This window comes from Sander lucioperca, chromosome 22 (genome assembly GCF_008315115.2).
Source record: "Sander lucioperca isolate FBNREF2018 chromosome 22, SLUC_FBN_1.2, whole genome shotgun sequence".
Lineage (NCBI taxonomy): Eukaryota > Metazoa > Chordata > Actinopteri > Perciformes > Percidae > Sander > Sander lucioperca.
The window spans coordinates 4,840,166-4,857,480 of NC_050194.1; the positions used below are offsets into that span (position 1 = coordinate 4,840,166).

At 47.2% G+C, this 17,315-nt stretch overlaps 1 protein-coding gene across 1 annotated transcript in view; it reads left to right on the top strand.

Annotated features, from left to right (window-relative positions):
• The window catches only part of LOC116061137 (serine-rich coiled-coil domain-containing protein 2-like), a 58,520-nt gene extending 42,085 nt beyond the window's left edge, over positions 1-16,435 (top strand). Inside the window, exons 7-15 of the mRNA XM_035997282.1 lie at positions 5,528-5,618; positions 6,936-7,020; positions 7,867-7,962; positions 9,793-9,907; positions 12,211-12,297; positions 12,580-12,666; positions 12,780-12,905; positions 14,181-14,286; positions 16,317-16,435. Of these exons, the coding sequence (XP_035853175.1) occupies positions 5,528-5,618; positions 6,936-7,020; positions 7,867-7,962; positions 9,793-9,907; positions 12,211-12,297; positions 12,580-12,666; positions 12,780-12,905; positions 14,181-14,286; positions 16,317-16,411 (888 nt within the window). The 3' untranslated portion in view covers positions 16,412-16,435. The remainder of the gene's footprint in view (positions 1-5,527; positions 5,619-6,935; positions 7,021-7,866; positions 7,963-9,792; positions 9,908-12,210; positions 12,298-12,579; positions 12,667-12,779; positions 12,906-14,180; positions 14,287-16,316) is intronic.
• The last annotated feature ends 880 nt before the right edge of the window (positions 16,436-17,315 follow it).

Consider the following 17,315-nt stretch of genomic DNA (forward strand, 5'->3'; position numbering starts at 1 on the left):
AGCAGCATCGGTGCTGTGCCTCTTTCAGAACTGATGGGGTCAGCATACGATTCAGAGAGCTCCAGTCGATACGTTCAGAAGGAGGAGGTAACGGACAAGTGGCCGAGAGTCAATTCTACCCGACCTAAAAAACGGCATGTTCACTGCAAACTCAAGGTCCTCTCTTTCCGATTTACAGCCCCCCCCCCTCTCTTGGCTTCAGATAACTCACCGTTGTCAGCTACAGCCGCTGTACCAGCCCGGTGTCACGGCAGTTTGTGTAAATGTCAAGTTATTTTTAATCTATTGATACGTGTTCATAGGGAGGTTTTTCTCGTTTTTTACGTGGTGGCCAGCACGAAAATGTGAAGTAATGTATTTCAATAGGAAGCATATTTCGTGGCCACAGCACGAAAATGGTAGGTAGTAGTATGAAGAGCCAAAAATCTGCGTAGGGAGGCTGGTCGGGGGGGTGGATGGGTCCAACAATACAGGACTTTCACCCGGGCGAGCGGGGACCGCGACCCACGTGGCGTTTTGTCCCGTGTGTTATTGTGGCGCGTCCCCCGTCTCTCGGCGTGTGAGGCGCCCTTTCCCCGTCGGGTTTCTCCTAAACCCAACCTCCGCCATCCCGTTATTGTGGCGCGTCCCCAGCGGGCCGCCTCCCGGCTTATGGAGCGCCATTTTCGGCCGTCTCCCAGCGTCCTTTCCCCGAGAAAATAACGTGACATTTACACGTAAAAAAACGAGAAAAAAACGTCCCCGTGAACACGAATCAATAGATTAAAAATAACGTGACATTTACACAAACTGCCGTGAGACTGTGTTGACTGTACAGGCTACACGTTGTAAACAGCCGTGGTCCTCCGGTAACGTTAGCCGTTAGCAGGGTTAGCATGGCGGCGTTAGCCAGGACCAGTCGGGATCACTTTACTGGCTGTGCCTCAGTTGTTTTTGCGAGTAACCAACTCGGGTACTCTAGCTATATAATTCAATGTGAGTAGCTACACAAATGTTGAAATGACATATAATGCCCGTCCCTAGTAGCTGTGATAAATTAGCCTGAAGCTAACGCTTAGCTACCTGTTCAGGAGGAAATTAGCCAACGTCTCTGGTCATGCAACTGTTAGGGCCCTGACACACCAACCAGACGGCCGACCGTCGGCAGAAAACGCAGTTGGACTGATCAGTCGGGTCCCGAGGTCCAAAAAATGCCTCAGAACACACTGAGGCGACGCCGACTTGAGCGTACGCTCTGCACGTGCGCGAAACGTAATACGTCTCCATAGCAGCAGGCGGCGCTGCTCTGTATTGTTTCCATTAACAGTCTGATTATTTCCCAGAAAATGAGAACCGGCAGCTGATTGGACGAACGCGTCACGTGGTTCTTTTTTCTCCGGAAATTCACAGCCAGACTGTCATGGCGGCTCGTTCAGAATACGATACAAATACGATCTCATATCATACATATCCACTGACCCAGCAGCAGTGGGTCAGCAGACTGCTAATGTTAGACCCAGCAGCAGTGGGTTAGCAGATGGCTAACATTAGACCCAGCAGCAGTGGGGACCGCTAACGTTAGACCCAGCAGCAGTGGGGACCGCTAACGTTAGACCCAGCAGCAGTGGGTTAGCAGACGGCTAACATTAAACCCAGCAGCAATGGGGACCGCTAACGTTAGACCCAGCAGCAGTGGGTCAGCAGACCGCTAACGTTAGACCCAGCAGCAGTGGGTCAGCAGACCGCTAACGTTAGACCCAGCAGCAGTGGGGACCGCTAACGTTAGACCCAGCAGCAGTGGGGACCGCTAACGTTAGACCCAGCAGCAGTGGGTCAGTGGACCGCTAACATTAGTCAGATTAGTCAGAGGCTCATCCACTCCCCATTTCCGGGTGAGTCCTGACTGCCCTGTCCCCGACTGAACATGTCAGGTCGGCCCAAATGAATGCCGACGGATCCTCGGACGGCCGACGGCACGGGACACACGGAACAGACTCGAGTCACGGACCTCACCAGACGGCCCGACGCCCGATGATCGGGCTGGTGTGTCTTCTCTCTTAGAAACACTGTTGTTGTGAGTACCTTTTGAAAAGATGCCTGGAAGTCTGGAATAAGTCTGGTGGACACTAGTTGTTGCACTATGACCATTCATTGCACTTTATTATGTTGTTCTATGCTCTATTGCATATGTTTTGTATGTCTTGTTATGACATTTTGATTTTTTAAAATATTTTAATAAAGAAGTTCATGTTTGAAGTTAAAGTACATGGAATCTTAGAAAAGCCTTCTTTTTTTTTACCGTAGTATCGGCATCGAGAATCGTGTTATTTTACTGGTATTTGCACCGACTACTAAATATTTGGCATCGTGACACCCCTAGTGAGGAGGGATAGTAAAACCCAGCAGCAGTGGGTCAGTGGACCGCTAACGTTAGACCCAGCGGCAGTGGGTCAGTGGACCGCTAACGTTAGACCCAGCAGCAGTGGGTCAGCGGACCGCTAACATTAGACCCAGCGGCAGTGGGTCAGTGGACCGCTAACGTTAGACCCAGCAGCAGTGGGTCAGCGGACCGCTAACATTAGACCCAGCAGCAGTGGTTCAGCGGACCGCTAACGTTAGACCCAGCAGCAGTGGTTCAGCGGACCGCTAACGTTAGACCCAGCAGCAGTGGGTTAGCAGACGGCTAACATTAGACCCAGCAGCAGTGGGTCAGCGGACCGCTAACATTAGACCCAGCAGCAGTGGTTCAGCGGACCGCTAACGTTAGACCCAGCTGCAGTGGGTCAGCGGACCGCTAACGTTAGACCCAGCAGCAGTGGGTTAGCAGACGGCTAACATTAGACCCAGCAGCAGTGAGGACCGCTAACGTTAGACCCAGCAGCAGTAGTTCAGCGGACCGCTAACATTAGACCCAGCAGCAGTGGGTCAGCGGACCGCTAACGTTAGACCCAGCAGCAGTGGGTTAGCAGACGGCTAACATTAGACCCAGCAGCAGTGAGGACCGCTAACGTTAGACCCAGCAGCAGTGAGGACCGCTAACATTAGACCCAGCAGCAGTGGATCAGCGGACCGCTAACATTAGACCCAGCAGCAGTGGATCAGCGGACCGCTAACATTAGACCCAGCGGCAGTGGGTCAGCGGTCGTTATTTAACTGGAGAATGTTATGGGACATCCAATCACTGATTTGTTCAATGCACGTATTCAGTGACTGGATTGGTTGATGTTGATGTAAATCTGCAAAACCTCCAATAAAGGTTGACTGAAAGGAGGGGGGGGGAGCAATTAATGACGGGATTGTAAGGATCAGTAAGTCGTTGGGTTCTCCCTCAGCTGGAGCCTGGACTGCGAGCATTATTACTGCCTCCTGTACATTAATACACTCCCTGAATAATGTGGAGAGGGTATTAATGATCTCTGTGTCTCTGTGTGTGTGTCGCGTGTTAACGAGGTCTCACAGAGTGATTGACCCTAATTAGTTCAGGGCCGTAATGATCCGAGGACGTTAACGAGGTCTGAGTGACGTCTGAAGACTACCTTTTATATACATAACATAACGTAAACCTGACTCTGTTTTATATTATATAATGAGTTGGCTCTCTGATTTTATAGACATTTGTTGACACAAGTTGTGCCTTAAATCTACCACCAGGGGTCAGTGTTGGACTGCTGTGTGTGTGTGTGTGTGTGTGTGTGTGTGTGTGTGTGTGTGTGTGTGTGTGTTTGTGTATAAACAAAACTAACCTGCAGCCAGCAAGCTGTTCCAATCATAGTAATAATATAGTGATGAATGTTCTGATGAATTGAGAACAGTCTCCAAAAACCGCACACGTCTCTGAGAGTTGGTTCTATTGTTGAATATAATTTGATGTGCAGATGATGATTATAATAAAGAGAACACATACCTATAATTATGCTTAAGTGGTAGTTTGTTGCTAGTGGTTTTCAGGCTGAAAATAAATGTGCATCGACCCTCTCTCCCTCCTCTGATGTACAGACACACAAAACCTCAGACTACCATTGATCACCAGGCTCAAAAGACTTTCTCCTCACAATGGTGGGAAGGTCTTTTAGTTTTTCATCTGCATCTAGTTGAAGCTTTCACCGTCCTTCGTCCTGTAGCTGCTATGGGAATAAATTGGTTTTGGATTTTTATTCTTTTTTGTGTGTTCTTGTTTAGGTATGTGTGCTTGCAAGGGCATGAAGAGCTGTACTTGTGTGTCTCTGCGTCTATCTCATCTTGTAGAAAATTAACCCAAACCCTCAAAATATAATATATTCTCTGTTATTCAGCGTTAACGCGTTAATCGCGATGCGATTAAGGGCCGACGTGATGCGATTAATTGTTTTTTAATCGCATTAATCGCATGCCGGCATTTATTAATTTATTTTACACTTCCCTCGGCTTTGCGTTGTGCCTAACAGGCTACTATTTTGACCCTTTGCGGCACCGTTACTTCTCATCAAGCTGCCACTTCCTCCTAACACATCCTGCTGCTGCAGGCTGCAGCATGATGGAGAAACACAGCAGCAATAAGTCTGAATGGCGCTTTCTATTTTTCAAGTCAAAGTCATATGCACATTGTGTAAAGCCGAATTAAAATATCACCGAAGCACGTCATAGTAGTACAGTTAACGTGATGCTACCGCTAGCATGCTACCCGGGCTAAACGGGTGGCAACTAACTGCAGACCTGTCAGCATCGTAGAGGACTCGGGTCTTAAAGACGTACTACGGTTGGGATGTTCTGACCTGTCTCGTTGCCGTTGAGGGGGACAGTAGTTTTCACGGATGACATGGAGAAAGCAGCCACAGTGGAACTGCTGCAAAGTACAAACGCTGTCTCATTAACCGGTGATCACTGGACGTCAGAGAGTAATCAACATTATTTAAGAGTTACTAAACACTATATTGACTCTAGTAAGGATAGGGATTTTTAGTTTTTTAGTTAGGTACTTGGAGGAATTGTGCAATAATGACAGATTCACACATTTGTCTTTTGTTTACAGTAAATAAATAATTACAAATCTTAAAATCAAGTTCACAAAGTACCTTTCTTTGCATTCATTTGTTTCCCAATCAAGATACACTGGTAAAAATGTGCTTTCAATTGTTAATATGTACTTAAAAACTGTTCTGAAATGCAAAATAATAGAATTTTAATCATGTGATAAAATATGCGATTAATCGCGATTAACTATAGAAATTCAGCGATTAATCACGATTAAAAAATTTTAATCGTTTGACAGCCCTAATTCTCTGCTTTCTTACTAACCCCTGTGACTTATGTTACGATGTTGCTAGGGATGCACCGAATCCAGATTTTTTTTTTTGGGTTCGGCCGAATACTGAATCCACTGGTTAAGATTCTGCCGAAACCGAATACCGAATCCTCCTCCCATCCTCAGTCCATTAACACAGTAAACACAAGAAAACAACGTCCACAGCCTTTAAAATAGTTAAATGTAACAACCTTAATGTTGAATTCACACGCTCATTTCACATCGTAGCATACAGACCACTTATGTCTCTGTTTCGGTGTCTTTCAGGACGTCTTGAACAACTTGGACTCTTGTGATCTGGATGACGATGACCTTATGCTGGACGCAGATCTCCCGGAAGATGCATCGCTGCACAGCGGTACGTTTGTGTGTATAGATGTCAGAAACTTACTTAATTTAAACATGATGGATGCCACCGAGTTAGGGCTGTGATGTGTGACTCAATCCACCAAAAACGCACTTATTTTCCATTACACCCAATCACAATTGTTTACGATAACTTTTGGGTAGAAATCTACGGCGTCCCGTACATATAATGGGTAGTAAGCTGCTAGTCGTTTCAGCGGATATTACTGTTAAGTTTAAGCGACAGAAAGTGAGTGTTTGTGCGGCGACGGCAGTTAAGTTTAGGTACCAAAACGACTAGTTAAGTTTTTACGACAGTTTTTTTAGTAATTAAATGAAAAATAATAAGCTTTTTTGTGCTGATCCGAAAATGTATCCGATCCTTGACTCAAAACTGTGATCCAAACCGGTTCAGGTTAGCTAACGGTTCAGATTAGCAGCTAAAATAGTATTGTTCAAGTTAGCTAACAGTTCAGATTAGCATCTAAAAAGTGTGGTTCAGGTTGGGTAACAGTTCAGATTAGCAGCTAAAATAGTTTGGTTATGGTTAGCTAACAGTTCAGATTAGCAGCTAAAATAGTTTGGTTATGGTTAGCTAGCAGTTCAGATTAGCAGCTAAAATAGTTTGGTTATGGTTAGCTAACAGTTCAGATTAGCAGCTAAAATAGTTTGGTTAGGGTTAGTTTACAGTTCAGATTAGCAGCTAAAAAAGTATCGTTCAGGTTAGCTAACAGTTCAGATTAGCAGCTAAAAAAGTATTGTTCAGTTTAGCTAACAGTTCAGAATAGCAGCTAAAAAAGTATTGTTCAGTTTAGCTAACAGTTCAGATTTGCATCTAAGAAAGTATTGTTCAGGTTAGCTAACAGTTCAGATTAGCAGCTAAAACAGTATTGTTCAAGTTAGCTAACATTTCAGATTAGCATCTAAAAAAGTATTGTTCAAGTTAGCTAACAGTTCAGATTAGCAGCTAAAAAAGTATTGTTCAGGTTAGCTAACAGTCCAGATTAGCAGCTAAAAAAAGTATTGTTCCGGTTAGCTAACAGTTCAGATTAGCAGCTAAAGAAGCGAAGACAGTGTCGTAAAGTTTACGTTCCACGTTAGGAGCTAAAATATGGTTCAAGTAAGCTAACCGTTCTGTTAAGCAGCCAAAACTGTTTACCTTTGGGTTTAGATCTTGCTATAATAATATTATTATGTTGGGAATTGAATGCAGGACATTAAAGTTAAGAGTTGATTTTGTGATTACATCTCTGAGCCTTTATTGTCTTTTTATAACTTCAAATAAAGTCATTTTCTTCTGTTTCCTAACGCTGCCGCTGTGTACCTGCAGACGGAGACGGGATAGCCCACATGGCTCAGTGGAGGATGAGACAGCTCTGCTGGGGAACACAGGACATCCACAGTGAAAACGAAAGGTGAGGGGAAGGAAAAAGTCAAAGTTACTAGCAAGAACAGTTACCTGATTTCTTTCAAAGCGATAAAGGGAACAGGGGTTCACACTCGGACACTTTCTGGCTAACATTCTAACAAAATTATCTGTTCAAATATACGAATATAATACATCTTGCAATGTTTTCAGTTAATGTAATGGTGTTAAACTAAAAGTATAACTTCTTAGATTTCTAACGGTATGTCGTTTTAACTGATGTAAAGTTATACTTCCACCTGAGCGTCGCTCAAGCCTGATGATGCTTACAGACTTTTACGTAAAGTGCTCATATTATGCTTTTTGGCTTTTTCCCTTTCCTTTATTGTGTTATATATGCTTCTGACTGGCTAGTAGTCCTTACCTAGGTACTGTCAGGGCCCTCATACTCTGCTTCTGACTGGCTAGTAGTCCTTACCTAGCTACTGTCAGGGCACGCCCTCATACTCTGCTTCTGACTGGCTAGTAGTCCTTACCTAGGTACTGAGCATGTGCGACTGCCAACAAAGATGTTACAGCAGTGAGAGGTCTCACTCTGTAGCTAAAACAGAGAGCTCAACACACAGGGTGAAAAGAGGAGCTGCAGCAATGTGCAGTACAACAAAAATATGGTGTTTTTTTTTTTTTTTTAATTAAACCATGTAAACCTATTCTGATACAACCTCTAAATACAATTATGAACCTGAAAATGAGCATAATATGAGCACTTTAAGTAACATTTTCAATGCAGGACTTTTACTGAAGTAAAGGATCTGGATACTTCTTCCACCGCTGGCTGTATCTTACAAATGTTAACTGACCATCATGTTCACAAACGTTTCCATGGTCCCCTCAGTGATTTCCAGTGCTTCAAGCTAACTGAGGATCCTGGGAATAAGAGGAGGGACACGACCGGGGACAGCGGCCTGATTCTGGACCTCTGTCCTCCAAGGTGACACAAAACAATTACTAAACTCACTCACAGTTACTACTCACACAGTCTTGTCTCGGTCTTAACCCCTCTCGGTCTAGCGGCATGGCCAGATAACGCTTAAGTTACCTAAAAAGGTAAGCAACTAGACCAACAGTCCTTAAATGTGTAGAAATGTCAATTAGAGAGTTGTTGATGTTACAGAGCATCCTCAGTTTCTGTCCCTTTGTCTGTTATGAATATATTGTCATTACTACTGCATTGCATTGTGGGATATTTATGCCGCCGTAGTGTCTACTGTTTGCATACTTTAATAATTTTTCAGAAAATGCTACACAATTCACGTACTATTGGTTTCATACTAAGGTTTTGGACACACAAAAAATCTCACATAGGCTACTGTTTTAACCAGTGTTGAAGTACTCAAGACCACTTTCTGAAGGTCTCGGTCTCGGATAAAGAGGTCTCTGGATTTTGTTTCCAGACCGGTCAAGAAAACAGCTGCAGGGATATCACTAGTTCGCCTGTGCATTTTCTGATTGTATGTGTTAACATCATTACTGTGATCGGACGTAAAACTTGCTTTACATGCAACCAATAACTTGACTCAAAGTCTCCGTCTTGTCTCGCTCTCAACCCCTCAAAGTCTTGGTCTCAACCCCTCAAAGTCTTGGTCTCAACCCCTCAAAGTCTTGGTCTCAACCCCTCAAAGTCTTGGTCTCAACCCCTCAAAGTCTTGGTCTCAACCCCTCAAAGTCTTGGTCTCAACCCCTCAAAGTCTTGGTCTCAACCTCTCAAAGTCTTGGTCTCAACCTCTCAAAGTCTTGGTCTCAACCCCTCAAAGTCTCGCTCTCAACCCCCCAAAGTCTCAGTCTCAACCCCTCAAAGTCTCAGTCTCAACCCCCCAAAGTCTCAGTCTCAACCCCTCAAAGTCTCAGTCTCAACCCCCCCAAAGTCTCAGTCTCAACCCCCCAAAGTCTCGGTCTTGTCTTGGTCTCAACCCCTCAAAGTCTCGGTCTTGTCTTGGTCTCAACCCCTCAAAGTCTCGGCCTCAACCCCTCAAAGTCTTGGTCTCGCCCTGTCTTGGTCTTGACTCGGTCTCCCCCTGCATTGGTCTTGACTCGGTCTTAACCCCCCAAAGTCTCGGTCTCAACCCCTCAAAGTATCGGTCTTGTCTCGGTCTCAACCCCTCAAAGTCTCGGTCTCAACCCCTCAAAGTCTCAGTCTCACCCTGTCTTGGTCTTGGTCTTGTCTCGGACTCGCCCTGTCTTGGTCTTGTCTCAGTCTCACCCTGTCTTGGTCTTGGTCTTGTCTTGGTCTCGCCCTGTATTGATCTTGGTCTTGACTCTGTCTCCCCCTGCCTTGGTCTTGGTCTTGACTCGGTCTTAACTCTTCAAAGTCTTGGTCTTGTCTCGGTCTCCCCCTGCCTTGTTCTTGGTCTTGACTCGGTCTCAATCCGTCAAAGTCTTGGTCTTGACTCGGTCTCCTGCTATCTTGGTCTTGTCTCTGTCTCACCCTGTCTTGGTCTTGGTCTCGTCTCGGTCTCGCCCTGTCTTGGTCTTGGTCTTGTCTCTGTCTCACCCTGTCTTGGTCTTGGTCTTGTCTCTGTCTCACCCTGTCTTGGTCTTGGTCTCGTCTCGGTGAGACAATGACTTGATGACTTGGTCTCGGTTTAGGTGGTCATGACCACAACACTGGTTTTAGCCACTGAATAAAGATGTTAGTGTGGAATTTCGGACGCAGCCTTGGACAACCATCAGCGTGATCAGACAAACCGTCAGACTGGCTAGTAGCAGCAGACAGCGGTGCGTTTACCGGCTGTAGATTTGTGAACAGTGTTTCTGTCCTCAGGTCTCCCAGCCTGTCTCCCGGTACTCCTGGTTTGGGTCTGGATGTGGAGGAAATGGCTGAAGACTGTTCTGCCGTTCGATCCCAGCTGGAGTACCTGCAGAGGATACTGCTGCAGGTAAGACGGAAGCAAGAGTTATCTTTTTATTGTAAAAACAATAGGGCTGGGTTAAAATAATCAATTCACCAATTAAAAATTGATTTTTGATCTTGATCTTGTGTCTTTTTAATATCTGGATGTATAAGTAAAAAGGACTTTAAACATACGTTTTGAGGCTCAGTTTTTAATGTTAACCTCTTTGCATTAGAAAAAGTTGAAGGTATCTACATGATGTTCATGACGTTGTTGTCATGTCACTCTTACCGTACGTCCACACCGCCGCCGACCTGATCTTCTAAAGATACAGGAAGTCATTCATTTTCAATGGAAGCTGCTTCTCTCAGCTGCAAGGAGCGGAAAATCTGTCGGCGTCGCGTTTTGGGCGTTTTGAGCGACCAGAGCGTCAATCAGAAAGTTGAAAGTAGGTCAACTTTATGGTAACGAGCTATGACGCGGTTCAGCGGCAACCAATCAGAATATAGACGTCCTTCACGCTGGCTGATTCCAGAGAAACATAAGATGTAAACTTTGGTTCCTACCAAAACATTAGTTCAGAGAAAAAGGAGGAGAAGCTCATCATGGCCGTTGCTGGGTTCCCTATCATTTATGATATTTGCGTATAGGGACCAGTTAACGTTACCTGCCGGTCACATGGTCTCTAAACAGTCCGCTCACGGTGAAGTCCTGCACGGATCAACAGCTGGCGGCTGCTCGCTCTGCCTGCACGCTGCTGCGGTTCAGCGGCTAACGAGCGAGCTAACTGCTAACAGACACCGCTGCGACCAACAACCAATACACATTCTGTCATTATATATGTCATTTATAAAAGGTTTCTAGTGTCAGTGTATTGGCCGTGCAGTGGCTGCTTGATCTTTTTCCATGATGAACATAGAATGCTGCTACGTCAGAGCGGCCAAAGCCTCAAACAGCTTCCCCGGACTTTCTGACCAGCGTCCTCGCCCAGGCGGCCAGAGCTTCTTTGGAGCTCAAGTCGGCGGCGGTGTGGACGTACAGTTATGTAGATACCTTCAAGTAAAGTGTAACTAAAGTTTTTGAGGGTAGCTTCTTGCTTTAACAGTTTAACCCTCTGAGGGCTAAGGATAGACTGGGTAACCCCAGCCCGATCTGCTGGGGGTTTGATTCCTCCCTGCAGCTCAGGCTGGAAACCTGTACGTTTATCTATCCTGCTTCCGTTACACATTTGCGGGAACCAATCACAAACTGGCTTATCCACCTGGCACGCTATTGGCTGGTTTAACACAATGACGATAGAGAAGCGACAAATCAGCTTCTTGTTTACATTCAACATGACGGCCACCGAAGCACAGATGGCTCCATCTAGCCTAGCTTAGCACAGATCCTGGAGGTAACTGGCTCCATCTAGCCTAGCTTAGCACAGATCCTGGAGGTAACTGGCTCCAACTAGCCTAGCTTAGCACAGATCCTGGAGGTAACTGGCTCCATCTAGCCTAGCTTTGCACAGATCCTGGAGGTTACCGGCTCCATCTAGCCTAGCTTAGCACAGATCCTGGAGGTAACTGGCTCCATCTAGCCTAGCTTAGCACAGATCCTGGAGGTAACTGGCTCCAACTAGCCTAGCTTAGCACAGATCCTGGAGGTAACTGGCTCCATCTAGCCTAGCTTAGCACAGATCCTGGAGGTAACCGGCTCCATCTAGCCTAGCTTAGCACAGATCCTGGAGGTAACCGGCTCCATCTAGCCTAGCTTAGCACAGATCCTGGAGGTAACTGGCTCCATCTAGCCTAGCTTAGCACAGATCCTGGAGGTAACTGGCTCCATCTAGCCTAGCTTAGCACAGATCCTGGAGGTAACTGGCTCCATCTAGCCTAGCTTAGCACAGATCCTGGAGGTAACCGGCTCCATCTAGCCTAGCTTTGCACAGATCCTGGAGGTAACCGGCTCCATCTAGCCTAGCTTAGCACAGATCCTGGAGGTAACCGGCTCCATCTAGCCTACTGCTCCCAACAAGTGACAAAATAACGGCAACATGTTCCTATTTACATGTTGTGATTTGTATAGTCACAGCGTGTACAAATAACAAGGTCACATGACACACAGCCATCTTCTAACCGTAAACATACTGGGAACTATATTCTCAGAAGGCGAAGCACTGCTACTTCTGCTGCCTGGGTGGAGTGATATTACTCCAACTCTGAGCGAACTCTGCTCCTCACGACGGGGCTTCTTAGGTGCTGCGAGCGAATCACTGGAGTGGTGAGACGTAGACTACGTAGACTACGCCGCTGCTCTGTATTGTGCGTTAACGTGGAACGTCTCCTGATAACGTGCTGTGTGTTCAGGAGGAGGATGTGGACGAAGACACTCTGACCACAGACACTCTGCTGAGTCCTGACGCAGACCACTCCTCCCACAGCTCCGACACGCAGGTCAGAACACACACACACACACACACACACACACACACATAGCTCCGACACGCAGGTCAGAACACACACACACACACACACACACACACACACAGGTCAGAACTTAAACACACTCCTTGTATGTGGAAACCTACTTTGGCAATTCACCGGATTCTCTAATCCTACATTTCCTATAATCCTTTTAGCACTAACGTGTGTGTGTGTGTGTGTGTGTGTGTGTGTGTGTGTGTGTGTGTGTGTGTGTGTGTGTGTGTGTGTGTGTGTGTGTGTGTGTGTGTTTAGGTGCAGGCTCTCCTGCAGGAGGTGCAGCAGCTCCGAGAGGAGCTGAGAAGCCGAGACCGGACCATTACTCAGCTCACCCTACAACTGGTCAGTGTCTCTCTCTCTCTCTCTCTCTCCCTCCTTCTCTCACTCTCTCTCCCTCTCTCTCCCCCCCTCTCTCTCTCTCTCTATAACAACCATCCATGTTTCCCTGTGAGCAGGCTGTTCCCACGCTGACCACCAGGTGTCGCTGCCAGGAGGCGACAGGAAGGATGGACCGACACACGCAGACTAGCGTGGCGGAGAGAGAGAGCGTCGCCTCGCAGACGCCCTGGAGAGAGCACACTGTGAGAACACACACACACACACACACACACACACACACACACACACACACACACACACACACACACACACACACACACACACACACACACACACACACACACGCACATACGCACACACAGTAATACACACACAGTAACACACACACACACACACACACACAGGCATGCACACACGCACGCACACAGACACACACACAGTAACACACACACACAGTAACGCACACACAAGCACACAGACAGACACACACACACACACACACACAGTAACACACACGCATGCACACAAACACACATGCACGCACGCACACACACACACACACACACACACACACAGTAACACACGCACATACGCACACACAGTAATACACACACAGTAACACACACAGGCACACACACACACACACACACACACTCACACACACTCACACTCACGCACACACACACACACACACTCACACACAAGCACACACACATGCACGCACACACACTCACACACACTCATGCACGCACACACGCACACACACACTCACACACACTCACACACACTCACACACACGCACACACACTCACACACACTCACACACACTCACACACACTCACACACACGCACACACACTCACACACACTCACACACACTCACACACACTCACACACACACACTCACACACACTCACACACACTCATGCACGCACACACGCACACACACACACACACACACTCACACACACGCACACACACTCACACACACTCACACACACTCACACACACTAGAACATGATTATGTTATTTGAGACTTCGAGGGTTTCTGGGTAGTGTAGTCTGCTGAGGTTTCTGGTGCTGTAAACTACTATTATGTTGTGTGTTTGGGATTATTTAGCTCTGTCTCTGGTTTTTAATGTCAGAATCTAGAGTCCCCTTTCCTTCCATCTGCCTCTCTTGTCTTCCTGTCATGCCGTTTCTTTCTTTCTGTTGACGGTATGACTCAGCATCCTTTCTGTCTCCTTCCCTCTGTCTCCTCCTCTCTGTCTCCTCCTCTCTGTCTCCTCCTCTCTGTCTCCTCCCCTCTGTCTCCTCCCCTCTGTCTCCTCCTCTCTGTCTCCTCCCCTCTGTCTCCTCCTCTCTGTCTCCTCCTCTCTGTCTCCTCCTCTCTGTCTCCTCCCCTCTGTCTCCTCCCCTCTGTCTCCTCCCCTCTGTCTCCTCCCCTCTATCTCCTCCTCTCTGTCTCCTCCTCTCTGTCTCCTCCCCTCTGTCTCCTCCCCTCTGTCTCTTCCTCAGGCTTTCCCTCCTGTTCCTTTCCTCTCTCCACCCTGGCAGTATCAGCGCTCCCGGCCCTACAGGGTGAGGCCGAAGCCCAGCATCCCCTCCCACCTCGCTAGAAAAAGTGAGTCCTAATACCACGAAGTTCCCCAAAATCCATCATATCTCCCAACTCCATCACCCAGACCACACTTTAACATAGGGATGCACCAAATCCTTAGCCTGGCTCTGCCCTCCTACATACTTATGCTTAATTTTCATTTCCCTTCAGTATACTCCGTCTGGGTTCGCGGTATATTCTTGGGTTTTCTCAACCAAAGTTTTTGGCAGTCCAATCAGCGAACAGAGGGAGTAGGACCAGGCTAGTGGACCAGAGTCTGGTAGGACCAGGCTAGTGGACCAGAGTCTGGTAGGACCAGGCTAGTGGACCAGAGTCTGGTAGGACCAGGCTAGTCGACCAGAGTCTGGTAGGACCAGGCTAGTGGACCAGAGTCTGGTAGGACCAGGCTAGTGGACCAGAGTCTGGTAGGACCAGGCTAATGTACCAGAGTCTGGTAGGACCAGGCTAATGGACCAGAGTCTGGTAGGACCAGGCTAATGGACCAGAGTCTGGTAGGACCAGGCTACCAAATCCAGGATTTAGCTTCTGATTGGGCTGAATATTGGGCTTTTTGACGGGGTTGTGGTTTCTGCCGAAACTTAGAATTTTTTCCCAGTGAACCAAACCCTAAACTTGCACTCCGCGCGCTACGCTGGTCGCCGTAATGACGGCGCCGTTGATTACAGGAAGGTGTTTACGTAGGTGGAGCGTTCATGCAGCAGGCTGTGAGGAAGTGGAAATGGAACTGGTGAGCAGAAAAAGTGTAGTTTGGCAGAACTTTCAGTCAAAAGAAGGCCATTCAAGTCCAGCTACATGTTCAATCTGTAATGCTGATTAGTCTGGTGGTGGCGAGGACCCTAAACTATACACAACATCACCGCTGTTACAACATCTGGTAGGAAACATCTGGAAGAATACGAGTTGTGCATGAAGGAATCTACAGACAGCAGCCAGAATGCAGCAACTTCAGGTACGGCAAAGGAAGGACAGTCACTGTTTACTTCTAGAGATGCACCGATAGAGCGGCCGGTGACCGGAATTGGCCGGTTTTCACGTGCTCGGCCATGACCGGCGACCGGCAGGTCAGTCTGACATATGGTGATTTCATGCCGGTCAACTCTACAATTAACTGACAACATAAGTTATACCAGTTACAGTTCTCCAGGACGCACGCACACACGGACGCCACAGCACGGACGCCACAGCACGCTCTCTTTCTCCTTTCTCTCAACTTCTCCGCCGTGTGTGGCGCGTACCCGCTCGCAGTGTGAAGCGCGTGTCGGCGCTATTCTCCCACATGTAGGAACCTGGTGATATTAACCTGCAACATGTCAGCTGTTTGGGAATTCTTCAGCGTGTGTGCAGAAGATAACAAGTTTACAATATGCAACACCTGCAAGGAGAAAGTAGGGCGTGGAGGGACGACACCAAAAACCTAAATCACATTTCTTTAGTTGGATATTGGATGTGAAAAGAAGGAAATGGTTCTAACATTGCTCTTTAGATGTGTGTGAATGTCCCACACCAGGAGTAATTTATATAGTTCTATTTTATAGTGATCCATTATCTGTTCAACACATGTTCTATTAAAGAAAAGATAGAAAATAAATATGTGTGTGCTGTAAAGTGGTTAGAAAAAATGAAATTGGAGTCGGCTAAAATCGGTATCAGCTGGTCTAACTCAAAGAAAATCAGAATCAGCCTAGAAAGTTGTAATCGGTGCATCTCTGTTTACTTCATTAATGAGTTTACTGTGTTCATGGACTGAGGATGGGACGAGGATTCAGCAGAATCTCAACCAGGGGATTCAGTATTCGGCCGAACCCCAAAAGTCTGGTTTCGGTGCATCCCTACTTTAACATATATATTGTTATCACATGTTTCCCTCTCATCGTGCAGCTCTACTGAGGACAGACGCATGGCTTGAAATAATACCAATAATGAAACGGCTTGTGTTGTTTCCTCCTCTAACTGTCCTGTGTGTGTGTGTGTGTGTGTGTGTGTGTGTGTGTGTGTGTGTGTGTGTGTCTTCCTCTCTGCCTTCACACGGCCAGGAGTGGAGAACTTAGTGCTCTACTTCAGTGACACAGCGTGGTACGGTACACTCTTTTCTTATCTTCCTTCATCCTCCTCTTCCTCTGTCTCCTGATCCCTCCCTCCCATGAGACCCGTAAACTGTGTGTGTGTGTGTGTGTGTGTGTGTGTGTGTGTGTATATGTGTGTGTCTGTGTGTGTGTCCCTGTGTGTGTGTTTGTGTGTGTGCGTGTGTCTTTGTGTGTGTCTGTGTGTATCCCTGTGTGTGTGTGTGTGTGTGTGTGTGTGTGTCTGTGTCTGTGTCCTTGTGTGTGTGTGTGTGTGTGTGTGTGTGTGTGTTCCTGTGCGCGTGTGTGTGTGTGTCTGTGTGTGTGTGTGTCTGTGTGTGTCCCTGTGTGTGTGTGTGTGTGTGTGTGTGTGTTCCTGTGCGCGTGTGTGTGTGTGTCTGTGTGTGTGTGTGTGTGTCTGTGTGTGTCCCTGTGTGTGTGTGTGTGTGTGTGTGTGTTCCTGTGCGCGTGTGTGTGTGTGTGTGTGTGTGTCTGTGTTTGTGTGTGTCTGTGCGTGTCCGTGTGTGTGTGTGTGTGTGTGTGTGTGTGCGTGTCTGTGTGTGTGTGTCTGTGTGTGTCCCTGTGTGTGTGTGTGTGTGTGTGTGTGTGTGTGTGCGTGTGTGTGCGTGTCTGTGTCTCTGTGTCCCTGTGTGTGTGTGCGTGTGTGTGTGTGTGTGTGTGCGTGTCTGTGTCCCTGTGTGTTTGTGTGTGTGTGTGTGTGTCTCTGTGTGTGTGTGTGTGTGTGTGTGTGTGTGTCTGTGTCCCTGTGTGTGTCTGTGTCCCTGTGTGTGTGTGTGTGTGTGTGTGTGTGTGTCTGTGTCCCTGTGTGTGTGTGTGTGTGTGTGTGTCTGTGTCCCTGTGTGTGTGTGTGTGTGTGTGTGTCTGTGTCCCTGTGTGTGTGTGTGTCTCTGTGTCCCTGTGTGTGTGTGTGTGTGTGTGTGTCTGTGTCCCTTTGTGTGTGTGTTATAATAA